The 21,117-nt window shown below is 39.0% G+C and overlaps 1 protein-coding gene across 1 annotated transcript in view; it reads left to right on the forward strand.

Moving 5' to 3' along the window:
• Nucleotides 1-21,117, forward strand: part of LOC107746696 (RNA-binding protein Musashi homolog 2) — a 259,374-nt gene that overhangs the window by 182,821 nt on the left and 55,436 nt on the right. The window contains exon 8 of the mRNA XM_016560990.1: nucleotides 17,402-17,484. Within this exon, the coding sequence (XP_016416476.1) occupies nucleotides 17,402-17,484 (83 nt within the window). The remainder of the gene's footprint in view (nucleotides 1-17,401; nucleotides 17,485-21,117) is intronic.

Here is a 21,117-nt window from a genome sequence, read left to right on the forward strand (position 1 = left end):
AAAAAATGGTCTGGAGGAAAAAAACAAGAAGCATTTAGCTTCCTTTAGTTCAGACCAGGCCAGAATACTGATCGTTCAGGGATTGACATACAGTAAAACAACCATTATTTATTAAATATAGTGTATTTTTATCTGTTATTTTTACTTTTTCCATTTTTGCTCATTGCTCAATGCCAGAAAATCAATTCTGATGCACATTTAATGTGGTTTTAACTCAGTTTGGTCCATTTATTCTCTTTTTGAGGCTGACTAATGTTAATGCTGTTTATGCTGACACCAACGAATCAATATCAACAAGTAATGAGGCATGACATTGCAGAAATTTGATTGACTTGAGCTTATCCCCTGGCCTTTCTTCCCTGAGATAGTGTCTCCAGGACAAATACACTCTCCTAGCCTCTGAGTTTTTCTGGAATGCCCTGGGGTGCAGGATTAACTCTTTTCGTTTTAGATCCTCTGAATTTCTCTGTGCTGACCTCAAAGTGTATCAGAATTCCAAACAAGCCAAAGGGTTACTCTCAACTGCTGTAGCACCGGAGAGCAGGGACGCTGACAAAGAGTATGCATGAACAGATTGGTGTCATATACAGTCCCATCACATGCTTACGCTCAGTAGGGATTTTTTTTTTTTTTACACATTTTTTAAAAACATTTTACTTTCCCCACTAGAATAATAATACTAATTATTATTATTATTATCATTACATCATCAGATGTAAGATTATTGACAGTGCATCACTGGTCCTGGACTTGCAGAGAGTCCTTACTGTTGAGCACTGACACGGAAGGGCAATGCCAACTAAGACCTCATATACCATCTAAGCATCCAAAACTGTAACATCTCTTGTCAGGTGCTGTGTCTGTCCCATTTTTATCGCCATTCCACTCTCTGTCAGAACAGTCTTGTGCAGCATCTCTGCTGTATGTGTGTATTTAATGCTCGTCTTTGGCTGGAATTCTCCCTTGGCGGCTGCTCCTACATAACTAGCACTGTTAAATTTTTGATGGACGTGAATTTGGTGGTATCTTAAGGAAGAAATCCTCAAAAGGACAGCAAATGTGCCAAGCGTCTGAATAAGGCACAAAGACGGCCTGCAAGAAGCAGGAGACACACCACACAGCAGAGCTTTTAATTTCTGCTAATTCACCTTGGCGCCGTCCCAGGCGTGGTGATTAAAATAGAGCCCATGTGCTGGAATGGCTCTATAATATACATTTTCACATTTGATTATACAAGCAATTATGTTGCACTTAATGAAATTTCAAATGTGCTCAGGAGGCTGTCGGCAAAACGGTCCACATGTGCAACATGTGCAACATGTGCAAATGCAGCCCACCCCACCCGACCTCCTCCAGCTCCACATCACTTCCTGGGTTGTTGTGGAATCCTTTGATTTTAAAAGAAATGTTTACCTAAAATAGCTCACCCTGGTGTCATTCGAAACCCATATGTTTACATACAATTAATAAAAAAAAAAGTAACAGTTTACCATACGCTACAGTTTAAAAGTTTGGGGTCAGTAAGAAATTCATTTGTTTATTCAGCAACGATTCATAAAATTGATCAAAAGTGACAGACATTTATAATGCTACAAAAGATATCCGTTTCAAATAACTGTAATCAATCCCTGAAAAAATGTATCATGGTTTACACAAAAATATTAAGTAGAACAGCTGTTTTCAACATTGATAATATAAGAAAAGTTACTTGAGCATAAAATCAGTATATTAAGCCCTATTTGCTCTGGATTAGTATTACCTGGTGACCTCCAGTCATTTATAATAATTGCGGAGGTTGTCCGTGATCTTAATCCCGTGCGAATCGGCCGTGTCTGTAATTTGTAAAGTAAAAATTCCCCCGCAAATGACCTACCATATTTCGCCGAACACAGAGGTCCTGTGATAATATTAATCCCGTGCAAATCGGCATCTCTGTGATTTGGCAAGCATTTGGCGGGTCGTATATCATTTTTCGAGGTTTTTGTTTCCTGTGCGCCTTTTTATCCATCTTTCGCGAAGAATGGAGCTCCGTTGGAGTGTTTGATAGTTTGATAGTATGCTGTCAAATCGCTACATCATAATTTCAAAATCACACAAGGTCCCCAGAAAATACTAATCGGGCTCGAGATTAAAACTGCGAATAGGGCTTTAGAATGATTTCTGAAGGATCATGAGACACTAAAGACTGGAGTAATGGCTGCTGAAAATTCAGCTTTGCATCACAGGAATAAATGACATTTTGAATTATAATACAAAACTGTTTACAAACTATTATAATACAAAACTGTTACAAAAATTGTAATAATATTTTATAATACTACTGTTTTTACATTTTATCAAATACTACTAATACTACATAAAATACCTCTTTCGAAAATGTAAAAAAAATAAAATAAATAATAATAATACTTACCAACCCCAAACTTTTGAATGGTAGTGTAATTTTACAAGTATATTTCATATTATATTTTATATTATAATATTTTATATTAACACTTACTGTAAATCATTGTAAATTAAAATGTTTAACATTTAAAGCAGTAGAATTTGTAGTTACATTTAATTTACATTTAATTAACATGATTAATGTTACGTTCTTCACAATTTTGTTGTATGACATAAAAAGAAGACTTATAAAATTAGAAATACAGTATTAGTCATATGGACATTTTATGGAAAAAAAAAGTTGCATAAAAAAATTCTTACATTTCTCTTTTTGTGTTCCACTTGAAAAGTATCAACATAAAGCTGAGTAAATCCTTTTTTTTTTCTCTGATGAACTATTCTTTTAAAGTTTTGCCTGTTTGAACCAATTAAGTGCTCCGTCGTGCTTGTGAAATTTTAAGGCAATTAGAATGCTTACCTTTGAAGCAACTAAAGAAGAAATTGGTCTTGCCTAGCGCTTTAAACAAGGCCTCGTATTCTCTCTATTTTAAGAGATTCTTGGAAAAGTCCAACTTTACGGTTAATAAATTATGCTCCTCCCATCGTTGACGCTTCAGATCTGGACCATAACCGTGTCAAACGACTGTTATTCCTCCCAGCTGTTGGTGTGTTTACAACACCCTGATAAACTGTATTAGCTCTGCATATGAGCGAGATATGAATATCTTCCCAAAAAGGAAAAAAAAAAACATGAACGGCTGAAGCCCTGTGAGACGGCGGAGGTGGCATTAAGACTTAGGGAAGCTGTTGGCTCTTGCAGCAGAAGTGTTGTTGATGAGGAACGGCTTTATAGTCCATCTTTCTGATCGTACCATATGTGTGCAAACATAAACAGTCTGGCCACTGTCGTAGCGAGTGGCCTAATTACATACTATCAGTGTTATTTATTTCCTAAAGGTGCTGTTAGGGAACTCTCTCTCTCTTGCTCGCTCTCCACCTCTGCAAAACACGTTTGCCTTTAATCTGTCATACTCTTTCAGCCAAGTGTGAATATTTCCGCTAATTATAATGCAGTTAATGTAGTGCATGATTTCTAAAAATGATTTACTTCTCAAATAACTCAAAAGTCCAAAGTCACTGGCGTGAGTGGTGTAACACTAGCATTCCCAAATGATTTGATGGCTAGGTGCAAACTAATTTGACCTTCAGTTATCCTTTCTTTTACACCAGCTGCATTTTACACACTATGGAAAGAAATGTTATTCTTACTTGTTTTGTGAAACCGAAGGATAAAGCATGAAGGCACGACCCCAGAGAAAAGATTTAAATTTTACACTGCTGGAGTGGAGTCCTCACGGCTCGGATTGTTGACAGCGGTGAAGTCTTTCGGAGCGTATTTTCGGCACTTCTTTAATGTTCCCTTTCCTAAGAACTGGACTATATCAGTTCTGCCAGATGTAAGCTCACAAGCTTTGTGATCTATTGAAATAGAGCTTTCAACTAACCAGAACCAGGAAAAACTCATTTTTATGGGGTTCCCTGTCGATAACATCAGAGACTGCCTTGTTTTCTTGCGCTTTTCGTTGTGCCAATGCTCTAAATTGGATTTGTGTATGCGTGGCCTCTCTTATCTAAACTATTCATGTTTTGCGTGTGTGTGTGTGCAGACTATTATTGTTTAATTTCCATTTTTTATGATGTTCCGAATTCAAATTTTGTTTTCTGTTGTGGAGAGTCTTTCCTAAACTAGCCAGCACAGATGCAGGTTGAAAAGCAATGGTTACTGTATGTAGTCTAAAAGTGAAAAATTCCCAGTTTCTCCAGTGTGTGTCTTTTTAAGTAGGACAGAGAAATTGATGGCCCAGTGCTGCTAGGTGACCTACATACACTGGCTTGGACAAAATAGAATCCTGAACACACACACACAAAGCAGGGGGTGCGGAAGTCAGCAGAGCCTGACTGAACTAACAACCTCACAGATGCTGATGTGTTCACAGTGACACACATATGCAAATAAGCTGAGATATTGTGTATGTGATGTCCAGTGTCGTAATAATACAACCTGGAGCCAGGGCTCATCCAGAAAAATCATTCTTTCTGCTTTTCTAATTTAACCTTTTTCAAATAGAGATAGATCACGATGGTTGGCTAATCGGTTAGCTGCTCAACAGTCAACTAGTTACTAGTGTGGTGAGGGTTATTTTTTTTCTCTCTCTCTCTCTATAATGTTATAATATGTAAAATTAGTTTTATATATAAATATATTAGTTTGTGTGTTCATAAAGAATGAAGTTTTTTGAAAATCTAAAAATGCAGAACGTTTCCTGTGAGGGGTAGGTTTAGGTGTAGGGTTGGTGTAGGAATAGAAAATAAAAATAGATAGAATAGAAAATACTCAGTTGTTTTTGTTGTCATTATGTTTTTGATAATTTCAGGATTTAAAACAAAAATAAAATGGTCTGACTTTGTTTTATTTATTTATTTTTTTGCCACATAAAACATGCCTGCATGAAACAAAAACAGCAGGTCTGAATGAGATGCAAATTCACTCTCTGACAGCAGATGGCGCTTATGAACCAGCCACGATATAGCGTTTCCTTGGATACCGCTGTAAACAAAGCAGAGCTGCGCTTTATATGGAGGTAAGAGGAGAAAAAAATGCCATTGCCACCGAAACTTTTCTCGAGACAGTTCCCTTCAGTGATACATTAATATAACCCCATACCCCCAATTCAGTATTTATATTTTCTTCCTATATTTCGACCATCGTGAACAGTGAGCTTGTTCTCTGCCTGCTACAGTATGTTCTCCTCAGCCTTCAGCGTCTCTGACCTCGGTTAACGTCCTGTTGACAGACTCAAGCGTGATGTATTTTTCTTTAGCACTGTCTCAGTAGCTACCGAAAATAACAGAAAAATACAGTACAAAGAATGGAGAAATGTAATGCATTTTTGTACTTATTTTACTGTTGTTTTCGGGATCTACTGGGACAGTGATAAAGATCTACCAGTTGATCGCAATCGACGGGTTGGCGACCACTGCCTTAAAGCATATAAACCCAACATGCGTGTATGTGAGATATATATATATATATTATGAAGTATATTTTTGCACTTTCCTGTATGTAATGCAGATAAACAACAAACATAAGTAGGTTTATTTTTGGGTTGTGTCAAGGTGCCATTTTGTGTCAGGGACAATTTAACCATCAGCAGCATATCTCTTCAGAGCAGTCAACAACCTTTATTGCTCATCAGCTTCTATCTGTTCTCTCTTTCACCTTCACTCTTGTATCTCTTCTCTCCATGCAATATCCTGATGCAGCGTTCACTCAGGTGCCCAGCTCAAGGACAATGACTTTTAGCGCCATGACTCTAAATACCCGAAAGAGGAGTGCGGTAATGAGATCCATCGGTTTAATTGTTACGGAGTTGGTGCTTGTTTGAGAGAGAGTTTGGAACGGCTAATTAGTCAAAATGATTGAGATCCGGAGGCCTGTGTGAGGGAGGAGATAGATAAGGTGAAATGTGCTGAATGCATTTTTCACCGGCAGATAAAAAAAGTGCTTTCTCACTAGCTCTGTTGAGACAGACAGAGTCCTACATGACCGCTCCGAGAGCCCGAAGCCTAACCTTTGACCTTGCACACCTGAGAACAGACACGTGTTTACTTTTGTTTCGTATCAATCCCGATTTAAACCTTGGGATTAACGGATGTTACCGAATCTCTGTGGCGCACACGATGACCCAGAGAGAAACCTCAATCGCGCTCGATACCGACATAAAGACCACCTGTAGTAGAGAGTATAATTAGGCACCCTGATGCAATCGTTTTCCGGTGAGATGGATCAATTTTATTTCACTCTGAAGGGTAAACACCGGGGCCTGGTGCCGTCTCCCACCACTGGCATTTACGGCAATGAACGCTGCGTTATCAAATTTTTTTTAAATCTCTCTCTCCTTAATTCGTTATGCCAATTGCTTCCTTTGAGAAATTCCTATCATGGCCCTCTCCTTGATGTGTCTGCTGTAATTAAGGCTCAAATTGTTTTGATGCAAGTGTAATCACATTAGCCTGTTTGCAGGGGAGAGGGGTGAAATTGGACTTGTTGCTCCAGCGCCTGTGAAAAAGGCAGCAGACTGCATGGAGTTTATGGATTATGAAAGAAAGAACTGTCAGAAAGCATCGAGCTCAAAGCGCCGTCCCATATGGCTCTTCATTACCGGCCCTGTCAGAGCCAGTCGGACCGCCACAAACACAATGAAAGCCTAATTCGCATAGTTAAAGATGAGAATGGGATAAATATTGGAGGATGATTGCGAAAAGATGGCTCAATCATTTGCGAGGGAATAGATTTTTTTGGTTTTGTTTTTTCGACTTATTTATTTGTTTGTTTTTTACTCCCCATTTTGTTATGCCATTTGGTGTGTTGACAATCAAACGTAACTAGATCTGAAATTACAGTTAGTTTCATTTATATTAGTCACAGAAAAAATTGTCAAAGATAGCAATATGTTGAATTGTAATGACTCAACTCCTCAGGCAGAGTCGAGTGAAAGACCAGATGGTACGCGATATGTAGGAGTCCTTTGGAGTTCAGAGCGATATTTCAAGTAATATTCACATTAAATTCTAACATTGTTAATATCTTACATCCTTGTAATCCTTTCTTTTCTGGTAATTGCAAAAGAAGCTGTACAAGCTGTGTACTTTTTTCCCTTGGCCCTTTTTCCCCATCCTTTTATTTACCTTTTGATCTTATTTTCTGTAGACATTTATTATGTTTTCATCTTCAATTACATACAGAGCAGAACAGGTTTTTATTGAATTGATAAAGCTGAATCAGTTGTAACATTAACTGTCTATCTGTCTGTCGTTCTATCAGTTTATCTATCACTCTTTCATTCATTCTATCTATGTCTGTCTTTCATCAGATCCCAAATTTAAGTAATGTAACATTATTTATCAAGAACGGTTGAAGCTTATCAAGTTGAATTGTTTTTAATACTAAAATTAGTTATCAAATTCATATGTCAGTGTTGCTTTTTGAGATATTAAAAAGATATTTGACTTTCAGGCTCAAAATCTGAAACATGGATTTCCTATCTTATTAGGTTTTCAGTCTTTTCCTAGAAAAGATGTCTTGGGTCTCTCCACTGATTTTGGTGGTGATACATTTGCTGAGATGAAAGACTGCTGATGTATAGTGCTCCTTTAGAAGATACAGGGGTCATAAAGGCACTTGCACATAAAAAGTTAAGTTCCAGCTTGGTTTTGAGTTGGTCGGTTATCATTTACTTTTAACTTGTGATATACGATTTTACTCACTTGATTCAATAGAAATAATTGAATGAAAGGTTTGTGTTCATAAAAAAATCCAGTCTCTCTCTCTCACCTCCTCTCTCTCTCTCTGAGCTGTGCTCCACATTTGGTGTAGATGTATCCTGCTGACTGTGCACATATCGCACCTCTCCATTCATCCGTCTTCTGTAATGAGGGAGGAAGGACTCAGATCATTAGCCATTAGGGAGGAATGGCTGCTTCTGAAGTGGCTGGTATTTTAGTTAGGTGGTTTTTGGAGGGCCTAATGTTGATATTAATCTTCAGTGCCACTTGTGAGGGTACGGCAGTGACCTTAATGTTTTTTTTAAGCCAAAGATAGGGCACCCTATCATAGAATCACTCCCCATATCTTTCCCACAGTTTCCCTAGATGTGATTGCAAACTCATCTTGTTACATCAGTGTTTTCCAACCATTTTGTCTTACTGTATGTACCCGACAGCCCCATCAGGAAAGCTGAAATTCTTTATTGAAACCTAAGAAGTAATGTGTTCCTTAATTTTGAACCGTATATTTATTGTTTTATCAATTAAAACTTAAGAAACGTATTTTCTTGTTAAATGATTGCTCAGAAAGTGGGCTCTCTTTATTTAAAACCAATTCCACTTGGTCTTTGCAATTTATATAATGCAAAGACATTCATACAATTTTATTTGCGGCTTCAATGTCCAAATACATTGTGGAACATATGCTAATTGCCAAAACTTATGCATATTATTTAGTTTTATTAAAACAACTGAATGTGTTAAGCTATACATTTTTATACCTTGACATGTATTTATTTTTATTTTTTAGTGTTAATATAAAAAAAAAAATTCTGAAATATTTTGTTTATAAATAGCTTTTTTTATTTTAAGATTTTTATTCATAAGTTGTCATTTCTGTTTTATAGGTGTAACAAAGAAAAACTTTATTTTTTCCCCCCCCTGAAACTGCTAAAGTCCCCCCTGGTGTACAGGTTGGGAATCACTGTTATAGAGTACACATTAAAAGCCTGCGTGTTTATTCACTCGTGCTAATAGAACTTGTTCCTTAACATGCCAGTGGCAGGTGCATTAATTTGCCCCGCTAGTTCTCTAGTATTGCGGCTTAGTATATCTCCGCACCCTTGAGATCTATTTACCACCGCTCCTCACACACACTCGACTGGAGTAAAAGATTAATAAAGCGTCAGCAGTAGCGCTCAGCTTCAAGAAGTTTTAGTTTTATAGACTTATTTCTTTTCCCCCCAAATTCTTTTTTAGGTCCTCTCTTCAGTTTCTCCGAAAGCCATGCGTCTCTCCCAAGTCATTATAATGTAGTGGGGTGGCTGGAGCTACAATCGATTACGCTGTCTAGTCTCATTTAGTTTACAAGAGTTCCTAGTTCCAGAGAGCTTACCGAGAGGCTATTTTTCTCCCTGTCCGTCTTCTTTTTGATTAAGCGGATGTGTAAATAAGGCCGCAAACTCCCATCGATGCATGCCAATCTATTTATTGACTCCTAAGGATCATTCTTTCCACTCCCCATGGGTGTCTTCAGGCCGAAGAATTGAGCTCCTCCCAGCACATGTGAACACGGGGGACAGCCAACTGTCTGCCGGGAGAAAAAATGAAACTCATTGACAGATGTTCTTGTGATGCTTTCTGCTCTCATTATTAATAGATGAGAAAGGGGCCCCATTTATCAGAGTGGGGAGAAATTAATTGACACTGGCTTTGATTTTATTGCTGTAACTTGTTGTCTGGGCACATCGCAATTCTTTTTCCTTTTTCGCTTCCAGGGCAGCGTTTGATAGCAAGAGCATATTAGGAACAGCACCCAAACAAACAAGCAAAAAAAAAAAAAAAAAAAGCTTTTTCATGCTCTCTCTCTGAACGCATGAACAAAGAGACATATGCATGCAGACACACACGCAGACATATGCTAACTTATGTAGCAGAATGTTGCCCTGTCACTTTCCTACTGTGGCAGCCACCCATCCGTAACAGACGGAGCTGCTGATGTCCCCGGCCTGGTCTTTATGCCTCTGAATCTGCAAACAGTGTTTAAAAAGCAGCTTAGCATTTATTACAGGGTGAGGTGCAGAGAGCATGCTGTGCAGCTGTGTCATAAGTTTCCTTTCTTACTGGTGTGAGGAAACTAAATGTAGCTGAAACTGTAACAGATTTTATTTTGGGTCGTGTATTATTTTCAATTATTGGTAGCTATTGTACAGCAGTGACTTAAAATGAAGGAAATGCCTGCCTTTAACATAATTATAATGGCCATAGTATAGATGTCAACTGTCATTATTCCAAGATTCATTTTCAAACTTAAATCAGTCTGCACTATGGCTGTAAAATAGAAAATAAAATAAAAAAATTATATAGGTGTGTGTGTGTGTGTGTGTATTAGTGCTGTCTAGGGCTGCAACTAATGATTATTTTGATAATCGATTAGTTGGTCGATTATTTTTCGATTAATCAGATTTTTTTTTTTTTTACAATTTTTTTTTAATTGATAAAAAACACACTATTCCACATTCTGCCCAATGTCTTTCAAACAAACGTGCCAACTGAATGCTATGAAAACATACAGTGCTTAACATTTTATTAGACCACTGCCATAATAAAGAGAAAACACATTTTAGGAATAGCTCTCTGCCTTTCTTTCATAGATAACAGCAACAATTATATTATAGCATTAGAAAGTATTTTATGAATGTTGACCTTTAAACCTTAATTTAACTTTCAACAACAGATATTTCAGCACAATAAATGTTTTTGCGCTGATTATTAATTGTCTCTGTTTTCCGGCTGTCTGACGCCCGTGTACGCGGCCGCCGCTCTTTGAGTAAAGATTTCAACTTAACGCAGACTGTCAGCACGGACCTTTATGCAAAAATGGAAATGCTCACGTGAAGTTGTGACATTTATACAAAAGGATATGACCGTAAACTAAAATTTTTTGCGCTGAGGACGCACACGCGTCATCTGTCAAAGCGCCTGACAGGGCAAGCCATTACGCTAATGCGTTAGCTTAAAGCTTAAAATAAAGAATTCTCATGTTTTGGGCAGCTTGGATCATGTAACTCTCTCGCAGCATCTCATTCTGTTTCCTCCACTATTTTTAGATGCATTTTGTCCATAGAAATGCGTAATTCAGTGCTGTAATTTGACGCAACCGGCTGAAGTTGGACGTGCACTGGGGGCAGACCCGACTAATCAATAATGAGAATAGTTGTCGATGATTTTCATAATCGATAATAATCGATTTTATCAATTAGTTGTTGCAGCCCAAGTGCTGGCAAATGATTAATCGCGATTAATCGCATCCAAAATAAAAGTTTTTGTTTACATAATATATGTATGTGTACATACATAAGGTTGGGGCCACCCTTAGCAGCAACAACTGCAATCAAGCGTTTACGATAACTTGCAATGAGTCTGTTACAGCGCTGTGGAGGAATTTTGGTCCACTCATCTATGCAGAATTGTTGTAATTCAGCCACATTGGAGGGTTTTCGAGCATGAACCGCCTTTTTAAGGTCATGCCACAGCATCTCAATAGGATTCAGGTCAGGACTTTGACTAGGCCACTCCAAAGTCTTCATTTTGCTTTTCTTCATCTTGCAGTGGCTGAAAGTGTCATCCCTCTGGCCTTCATCTGGACCGCCTCCTGTCACAGGGTTTCAGTCACCTCAAAGCGGTAATGGGACGTAATGAGACGTAATGGGACACACACCTTCCAAAAAGTTCAACTTTTGTCTCGTCAGTCCACAGAGTATTTTCCCAAAAGTCTTGGGAATATACACAGTACACACTCATATATTATGTAAACAAAAACTTTTATTTTGGATGCGATTAATTGCGTTTAATCGTTTGACAGCACTAATATATGTGTGTGTGTGTGTGTGTGTGTGTGTGTATAAAATTTTTTCCCCCAGTAATCACAGACAACTGGTAATCAAACAAAAATGTAATGGTAAAAATGCGTTGAAACCCTGACTGTAGTGAGATGACAAAAAACAATGTGACCATCAGAGATGTTCAAAAAAACAAAATCTAGAAATTATGGAATAGAGCCGGAATAGAATTTGCATCCATGTGAGAGTCACAGTTCAGTATGTAGAGTTATGCATGCAAATAAAGGTTTTCCAATAAGTTTTTGAGGTTCTGAATTTTTGCAGCACACAGGACTTTTTGTTTATACTAAGTGTTATGCTTGTTTTAGCGTTGCCCGTCCTGAACTCATCTTGTGGTCATATATTATTCAGCATCTGATCTCGCATACCATCGTACGAATCACAGATTCAGGTGGTATGCCATCCGTGCCATTTTGCGTGCGCGCGCATGCAAGCGTGTCTGTGCATTCATGAGAACGTCCGTAGGCATGCTATTTCCCCCACCGTTTAATATGCAATACGCAATCTATTTACCATCTCTGGTCTCTGGAAAGGATACGAGGTGGCCGTAATAATATCTGATTCGGTTGTGTACCTCTTCCCTTTAAATACATCGAACTGCTCCAGGCACCCTCGGCTTTTTAAGCAAAGGTCAGAGGAAGGCTCATTGATTTAGCATTTTAATTTTATTTGTGCTGGGCTCTGAGGGGGACTGGCATTCAGCGTGGCAGTGGCTCTTTGTTTTGTAAGAGGCTGTGAATGTCTGGGTGTCTGTTGAGACCCGGCCTGCTTCGCTCTGGCTAATAAGTGTGAGATGGCAGCCAGACGCCTCTGTAATAGCCACTAACACTTATTATCCTCCCCGAGATTGGAAATCCATGTGTTGTCATTGAGGGATCTCAAGACAAGTTAAGCGAAAAAAATAGATGCGTTTCTTTTTTCTCTCTCTCTCAAGCATACCTCTTCAAAACAGATGTGCGTGTCGTGTTGTAGGAGCACTGCGTTGGTGTAGGTGGGCTGTAAGGCAGAAGTGGTTTCCAATGTAAGGAAATGGCCTGTTCAGAGTGGTTAAGTCACTAACTGAGCGAGATAATGCCTTGGGGTGTTTGAGGCGGAAAAATGCGACGTCTCCTCTGCCAGCGCCGAGGCAGCTGTTGTTTTGCATCGTTCCCGTCCTCTCCTTCGCTTGACTTTGCAGAGGATGCGGAGAAGGGCCCTCGGTATCGGTACTCCTTCATTAAGAGATCCTGTTAGCAGTGCCGGTCTTGTCATTAGGAGCGCTCAAGGTTTTTGATTTGCTGCCGTTTCCAGTGCTCAGTCGAGAGCTCAACCTGCCGATAGCGCCCTGAACTCTGACAAAGGCGGCGTGCGGGATCGTTACCTGTTCTTACCTGCTACACTTGATGCAGTTAGAGATTGTGGTTGGCAGTTTTGGTTCTTTGATAATCTGAAAATTCTGGAAATTTTAAGATGGCAATGCTAGTAAAAATATATCTGTCAAGATCTGACCAGTATACATTTACTCTTATATTATCTGTTTTACAATTGTGTCCTGCTGTGTATTCAGTAATTTTGCAATAGATAAGCAATATCAAAAAGATAGAGAGGGTTTTAATACTTTTTGCTTTGACGTCTGTTTTCTCTTTCTTTCTTTCTTTATTTATGTCTGTCTGTCTGTCTGTCTGTCTGTCTCTCTCTCTCTCTCTCTCTCTCTCTCTCTCTCTCTCTCAACAGTTATTTGCTGCTTTTTTCTCTTTTTTTTGTTTTGAACTTAACCCTAAATTGTAAAAGTTAGAGAGTACTGCTGGCACATCTTACCCCACTACTGGGGTGATCTAACTTGCAGTTATGTGGGGTTGGATGAAACACTGTAGAAAACATGGACACTAGAAAATTTTGCACACATTTGTTTTGTTACTCATCATCATTTATTTATTTATTTGTTTTACAAAATGTAATTTTCATTTTAATATATACCAATCCTGATCAACCCCACTTTTTAAAATAGTTTTGCTACACTGTAAAAAAAAAAAAAAAAAAAAGCTGTAAATAACTTGAAGCTGTAAATAAAACAAATATTAGTGGAGTAAGTTTAGAAGAAAATATTATTTCAGTTTTTCTACTTTCTAATTTCACATTTAATGTGTTACTTGCTCTTTCTTTATAATTGTTTGTTATATTTGCATGCAATTTCTGAGTCTATTTTTTCTTTGTTTTTTTAGTGTACATATTAAATTAATAAGAGAACCTGCTGATTCAGATGGTGCCGGTCCTGTCATGTAACATTAAAACCAATTTGTAACTTAGTAGTGAAAATTCTGATTTTTTTCCCCCCTCTAAGTTCTTGTTAAATCTGACCCTAGTCTCTTCGATATTCATTTGTGCACTTTTGAGCAGTGAATAACTTGAAGCTGTAAATAAAACAAATATTAGTGGAGTAAGTTTAGAAGAAAATATTATTTCAGTTTTTCTACTTTCTAATTTCACATTTAATGTGTTACTTGCTCTTTCTTTATAATTGTTTGTTATATTTGCATGCAATTTCTGAGTCTATTTTTTCTTTGTTTTTTTAGTGTACATATTAAATTAATAAGAGAACCTGCTGATTCAGATGGTGCCGGTCCTGTCATGTAACATTAAAACCAATTTGTAACTTAGTAGTGAAAATTCTGATTTTTTCCCCCCCTCTAAGTTCTTGTTAAATCTGACCCTAGTCTCTTCGATATTCATTTGTGCACTTTTGAGCAGTGAGAATTTTGGGATTGATAGTAGATTTGTCAATTGGCAGAGAAATGTCATTTTCAGGTGCTTCCTGCTGGGGTGCAGGTACTGTAACCCGCTCCCTCTCCCCTCTGCAGCCGTCGGGCTCCCTGAACCACCCAATGCGTGCCAGCTCCCTTGCGGCTGCTGAGAAATTGCTCCTGACAGCTGATTTGTTGGTTGTCAGAACTGGTCGCTGTGCGGCTGATAAGGGCGCAGAGGCCCGAGATGGAAAACTAACTGCCTCTCATGATTTCAAAGGCAGCCCCATCAGCCTGGGGCCTGCAGACACATGTAAATGTCTCTGGGCTGAAATCACCAGGGATGTTTCCTCCATGTGCGGGGCCGCTCTTTAAAGAGTTAGTCTGCGCTTAGCATGCAGCGTCTGGCCATGTAGAAAAGCATTGCAAATGCCACCTTTTAAATGTTTCATTTCAGACTCTTTGTTTGCATGCGGTTATTGTTGCCCTGACTGTACAAAACATAGCTTTATATGAATCCTGCTGGGTCCTTTTTAACAAAGAACCAAAGTACTGTAAATGAACAGAGGACACCAGGCAGCAGTAATCAAGCCCTGTGACTAATCAGGCTTGTGCAAAATTCAGAATCTATAAATACTCTTTTTGATTCATGAGTTTCAGTTGAATTAAATTGAAAGTCTGTCTGTCTGTCCGTCTGTCTATCTATCTATCCATCTATATCGTTCTGTCGTTCTATCATTTTATCTATCATTCTATTGCAATTCTTTGTTAACTCAATTTAAATTCAGTTGAAATTTAGGATTGGAATTATAGAGGTATACAATTCAGTTGAATTCGGTTCAGACCATTCAAATCTTTTCTGATTAGCTGACACTGAGGGCCTACTTGACAGTATTTAATTATATGAATATGGCTCTGGGCTGACTAGCTCATCTATCAAATGAAGTAAAGAAAAAAAGTGACTTCTACAGTACAACAAGCTACATTGATTCACCCCCAGATCTGTGCTAGGGAAGGTGGAGCAGAGTAGTTAGGGGAGTGGAGCAATGGGGAGGACCTGGTCCAGCCTGCAGCGAATCATCAGGTCTGATCAGTCACAGGAAGCTCTAATAGGCTTGTACGGGAAGCCATTGCGAGCGAAGAGGTCACTAGGTAATTGGCTGTGAATCCTGTTCCAGCATCCTCCCATGGGGCGGCTGCTCCTATAACTCACTTCCTGTCAATGATGTCAACCCTCGAGGGTCGATGAGGGGCTGCTGGCCGTCTTCCAACTCTGGAGAAGATGACAGTGTGGCAATGACCGTAGATCACCCCTACAGCCTGTACATACAATAATTGCCCTTAATTACCTCATGCCCCAATACAAAGCCCTCATGCGGTTCCAGCGTAGCTAATACCCCATCAGTCAGCACAGCTACGGCGTTCTGTCAACTCTTAACAACACGCCATCCACCTTTGTGTTTACCCCAGCAGGGCGAGGACTGGATTCTACTGTCAGGGAGCAGATAATTCAGCCAGTGTTTTCTTCCCCAAACAAAACAAACTGTACGTATAATCACTGAGAGGTCACACGACACTGGACCAGAGGCCACCTCTTGTTTATCCCGTGCCCTCTTATCATCCCTCCCGCCTCTTCATCTGCTCTTATCACGGCTGGTGTTGAGAGGGGCTCCATGGCTTCCTGTTTTGGGCTTGCTGTCAACCTCTTTGACCTGTTGACCCCAGGACTTATCTCTCACTTTTCTTAAAAGCCAAAAGCCTTGTCTAAAAGCAGCAGGGCAAGTGCTCTATTTTTGTTCTTTTTGTTTCTGTTACTTGAAGGCTTGTAAACCGCAGCACATTAAGTGTGAGAGTGTGGTTGTATGAGGAAGCAACTTTTAGAAATTTCTAAGTTTGCTTTAATTATATGGGGAAAAAATATATTTTTCCCCCATTTTAAAAGTTTTGTTTGGCCATGGTGTGAAAAAAAGAAAGTATCTTGTAGTTAGTTGCAAATGTTTTGTTATATCTATTACATTATTCAAACATAAAATTACTTGCATACACCTCTTGTATGATGAGGTGCATGCATGCTATGATGTGCATGTTTTTCATTTATGTATTAAATAGACTTTTTATATATTATTAGTAACATTATAAAAAATTATTTTTGGAAAATTATTATATGGATTACTAGGTTATTTGTAGTAGCATCATTATTACAAATATTGTAACAAAACTGCTTATACATACACCCAAATGTATTAAAGTTGTAAGGATTTTTTTCTTTTTATTTAATGTTTACACCACATGACATTTCATTAAATTTAAACTTTAGTTGAAAATAGCAAGTGTCTACTGGGCATTTATGTCACTTGATTAACATTCATGATCGAAGCTGATTAGAGCTTATAATGTGTCCCTCCATGTTTCAGATCTTTTCTTGCCCCCTGGTCGTATTTATATGTGCATGCATCATTGTGTGTGACAAATGATCAGTATTCTGTTCGCAAACATTGATATCTAGTTTGAGACTCAGTCTCAGTGGGTTTGTGCACTTTTTTTTAATCACTGGATGTTCCCCGTTCCTCATGGATGGTGTGGCTCTGTTGTGCTCTGTGAGGTGAAAATGGATCCTCAGTAGAGGCACTTAGGAATGAGGAAAAATAGTGTGTCACATATTGAAAAACTCGCAAAGAAACATCAAATATTTGGTAATGGAATTCAGATGCTGGCTGGCTCTACAAATCCCATTAAAACAGCTTTGAGCTTCCTCCATCTCTGAGGAGCAGACTCAAAGCTATTTTAATAGTGCCCAGGACTTCATCATTTTAACAGCAAAAGAGTTCCTGCTCTGTACTAGATACATAATTTGCATGGCATTAGGACCAGATAAAACGAAGATTGCTGCACGACTCAATGGCTCATTTATGCTTTCTCCATACGATAATAGCAATCAACAGATATTTGTTGCTTTTTTCCTGTTCATTTAACTGCTTCTGTGTTGGTTCACTTCAATCATGAGCTGTTTTCCCCCCTCCCTTCCTTTCTTCCCCTGTTTTCTCTCTTCCATCCTCTCCCTCTTCACAGGATTCGGCTTTGTAACTTTCGAGAACGAGGATGTGGTGGAAAAGGTCTGCGAGATTCATTTTCACGAAATCAATAATAAAATGGTGAGTTGCTTTCACCTCTTTGCAATTTTTCAATTCGGGGGCCGGGATGAATATTTGATGCTGGAAGCAGAATGGGTGCTTATAATGGGCAGCGTACAGTGAGGGTGACAGGGCTGCCGTGTGCACGTGGGCGGGGGGGTGTCATCCCTATCCCCGACCAGCCTGCTTTCAAGGGGATGAGGAGTCACTGGTGTGCACCAGCCACAAACCATGAAATTGTGTCTTGGATCCCTGTCTGCCAGGCTGGGAGTAAAGGCCTGTCTCTCTTCCCCCGTTACAATTCCCTCATCCAGGGAAGACTGGGAAAGGATCTGGCAGTCATTCTGGGGGCTTGTTAAAAGTGTGTGGTGCAAAAGATTGAAAGAAGATTTAAAAATCAAAGCCTGGGTGCCTCTTGCATGTTGGTACCTGATGCCCTGTCCTGTGATTTTATGTTTGCTGCTACGGTTCGTATTAGATTTCTCCATGTCTTGCCAAGCTTTTGAGAATGAAAGACAGCAGAGGGACACGGTTCCTGACCTTGAGGCTTCTGCAGGCGAGCCACAGATGCAGCTTGCAGTGCTCGCGACGAATCACGAAATGAGGACAACCCCGGTGTCATTCTACATGACAGCCAGTTAGCAGGATTTTTAATGAAGGTCAGCGCTGTCAGTTAAGTTCAGTTACTTGTACTTACAAATCACTGAGAACAATGAGCCTCCAGGAGTTTTCCATGAGATCGAGCTCAGTACTGATTTGTGCCGTTGATGATCAGCGTTGGGGAGTTAACTAGCCAAATTTGGCTATATTGATTCATTAGAATGACTCAGAAGTAGCTCAGTTGTTACCAAAACAGTTTGTTTTGTGTTTGTTTGTTTATCAATTCTTGATTTAATTCGATTCTAATTAATTTGGGTACATTTCAGTTATGTGTCCCTTTTGCTTATTATATATGAAAAAAATATCTTTCTTTAATGCTGAAAAATGACACAGGACATTGATTTAGACAAATTCAAAACAGTAACAAACATTACAGTAATTCAGTAACTTTTTTTTTAAACTGTCCATTTAAAGAACAGACTTATAAGAATCACTTGTTTTTGTAATCAGGCTACATGTTTTTGATTCACTAAAACGAACCACTCAAAAGAGTGAATTGTTTGTGAATAAAATGAAACTTTTTATTTTATTTTATTTTAAATATAGTGTTTACTATAGCTGTTTATGCTAATTTTTATTGATATGACCCTATTTGAGAGATTTAATTTTTTTATATTTCAAAATTGCTTGTCTACAGTTTAAACTACTATAGTAGTAGTAGTTTCAATTGCAGTTTCCAAATAGCTTTTCCAACCTTGCTGATGACACAGTGTTATCCCAGTATTCCATTTTAAACGTGACAACACAGTGAGACCAGCCTCTCCTGTCTCTCCATTGATTTTTATATGATATTGCATCAAATGTTCTCATTATTCAGTGAGCGTCTAGAGAAAGCCTGAATTTCTTTTCTTCTTTTAACACGTTTCCCCCAGCGTCTCATAGCAGGAACCTCGCTGTTGATCGACTGGCTGTCTTAAATTGGGCCATTGGAGAATTACTTGCATAGCTAATATCAGTCACGAAGGTTTAAGAAAAAGATAAATGTGGCGAAGGGAAAACATTTACTTAAAATGACAGCTTTGTCATGGTCTCTCAGTTCAGATCATTTCTCAGATGGTGCGCAGGGAACGAAAGGCTTAAAAATCAAGAAAAAGGTCAAGGCGTGTTGGGCAGAAACCCATCCTTCCTTTTGCTTTCTTTTGCTCTTCTTACTGATTTCAATTGCCATCATCAAGTTGCTTTTGCCAACAAGATCAAAGTGGTCTCTGAAGCCTCGTCTGCTAGCAGGCCTGTGTGCATATTTGACTTGCTAATTCGACCATGGTAATATTGTTATTATCATGAATATTTTGTACAGCGGACGTAATGATCTCCCTCTGTTTGTGGAAATGTCAGCTTTGTACGTCGACTGCCTGCTTGGTGAGCCGCCATCTTCAGAGGCACCATCTGTGACCCTCGACCCCAGGCTGTGGAGCAGAGAGCGAGCCAGGCTCAGTAGCTGTTTATAGAGAGGCTCTGTTGACCCAGTAAGGCCACTCTCGAGCTGCCAGGGCCCTGGATATCCATAAATGACCCTAAATGGTTCCAGGATCTGGAAAGCTGGACCGGTGGAAGTCTCAACAGACCCCACGTTTCCTGATCAGCCTATTTGATATCTGGCATGGAAATGCAGCCAGACATTAAACATTCAGAAGACATTTCCTTGATCCACAGGCTTGGAGACAGGAACGTAGCATCCAGCAGGCAGGTTAGATCCCACACGAAGAGGTTCTGATGGATCGAGATTACCTTGAAGTGAACTCTTTAGAGATTCATTTGAAATGTAATTCCACTTCAGAAGTAAACCATTTAGCGAGCTGAACACATATTATCGCTTGATTTATTTTATCAATGAAAACAATTAAAACTAAAGCACAGCGCGACTAGTTCCAGATTGAGCAGATATGGTTGGGAATCACTATTAATAGACAGACCCTAATGGTTGTTTTGACTATTTTCCATCCGTTTCGAACAGCACAATCAGAGTCCTGTTACGTCTGTGTGGCAGCTTATTTCTGAAGTCCCATTCCAAACATTCTCTATTTTATCAGGCGTTCCAGAGACTTTTATCCCCCCCAGTACTGTCTGTCATGAAGGAATACTGTGTGAACGTGAGCCGACTGTGTTGGATAAGTGGCTGAAATCACCTGGACAGCTATAAAGCGCCGGAATGACTTCAGCACTCTCCCTGCAGTTTGTCCATTGGAAAATGCCTTCAGAAGAGGCACCGGAGCTGAAAGGAAAGTTTTGTGACCGTAGTTTCTACTGTAGTTAGAGGGGTCATTATGGGTCATTCCTGTCATGTGGCAACTTTTCAACTTCAAACATAACAGAATTGTAATACTAATGAGTTTATATCATATACATATTTTTATAGATGGAAATCAATAATTTTTTTCAATTACAAAATTTAAAAAAATATTATAGAATATGTATATACTGTGTATATATATATACATATACATATACACACACACACTTTTTTTTTTGATTGGGATGTGAAAGTGCACTGCATAGTTGGAATGACTTTTACTATGCCAAATGCTAACAGCTAACGTATAATATGCTAATTAAAGCACTCCCATTTAAAACCCTTAAAACTAAAAATAAATAAGTACCCAGTCTCACTAATCGACTAGTGGGATGTTGGAGCATTGTGACCCACAGCTGAGTGAGGGAGAGTTCAATAACAGGCTAATTTTAGGTCCCGGCCCAGGAAGTGTTATTTATAGTCTGGTGGCTGTTTGACACCATGGAAGAAGTGACTGTATCCTGACCCCATGTAAACCCTCTCTCTGGGAGTTCTCATGGACATATGACTGCACATGTTATCTCCCTCTCTCTTTTTGATTCTCTATCACTGCCTCACTCTCTCCCTCTGGGAATCATCACCTCTCCAACCTTGGAACAGTATGGACTGCATAAGTCATCTCTCGGCACATCATATTCAGGAACACATCCTTTCCTTTAGCCGTCCGTTACTAAGCGATCAAGTACTCAGTCAGTACCCTCCTC

The sequence above is a fragment of the Sinocyclocheilus rhinocerous genome, unplaced genomic scaffold, assembly GCF_001515625.1.
Source record: "Sinocyclocheilus rhinocerous isolate Xijiao unplaced genomic scaffold, SAMN03320098_v1.1 scaffold259, whole genome shotgun sequence".
Lineage (NCBI taxonomy): Eukaryota > Metazoa > Chordata > Actinopteri > Cypriniformes > Cyprinidae > Sinocyclocheilus > Sinocyclocheilus rhinocerous.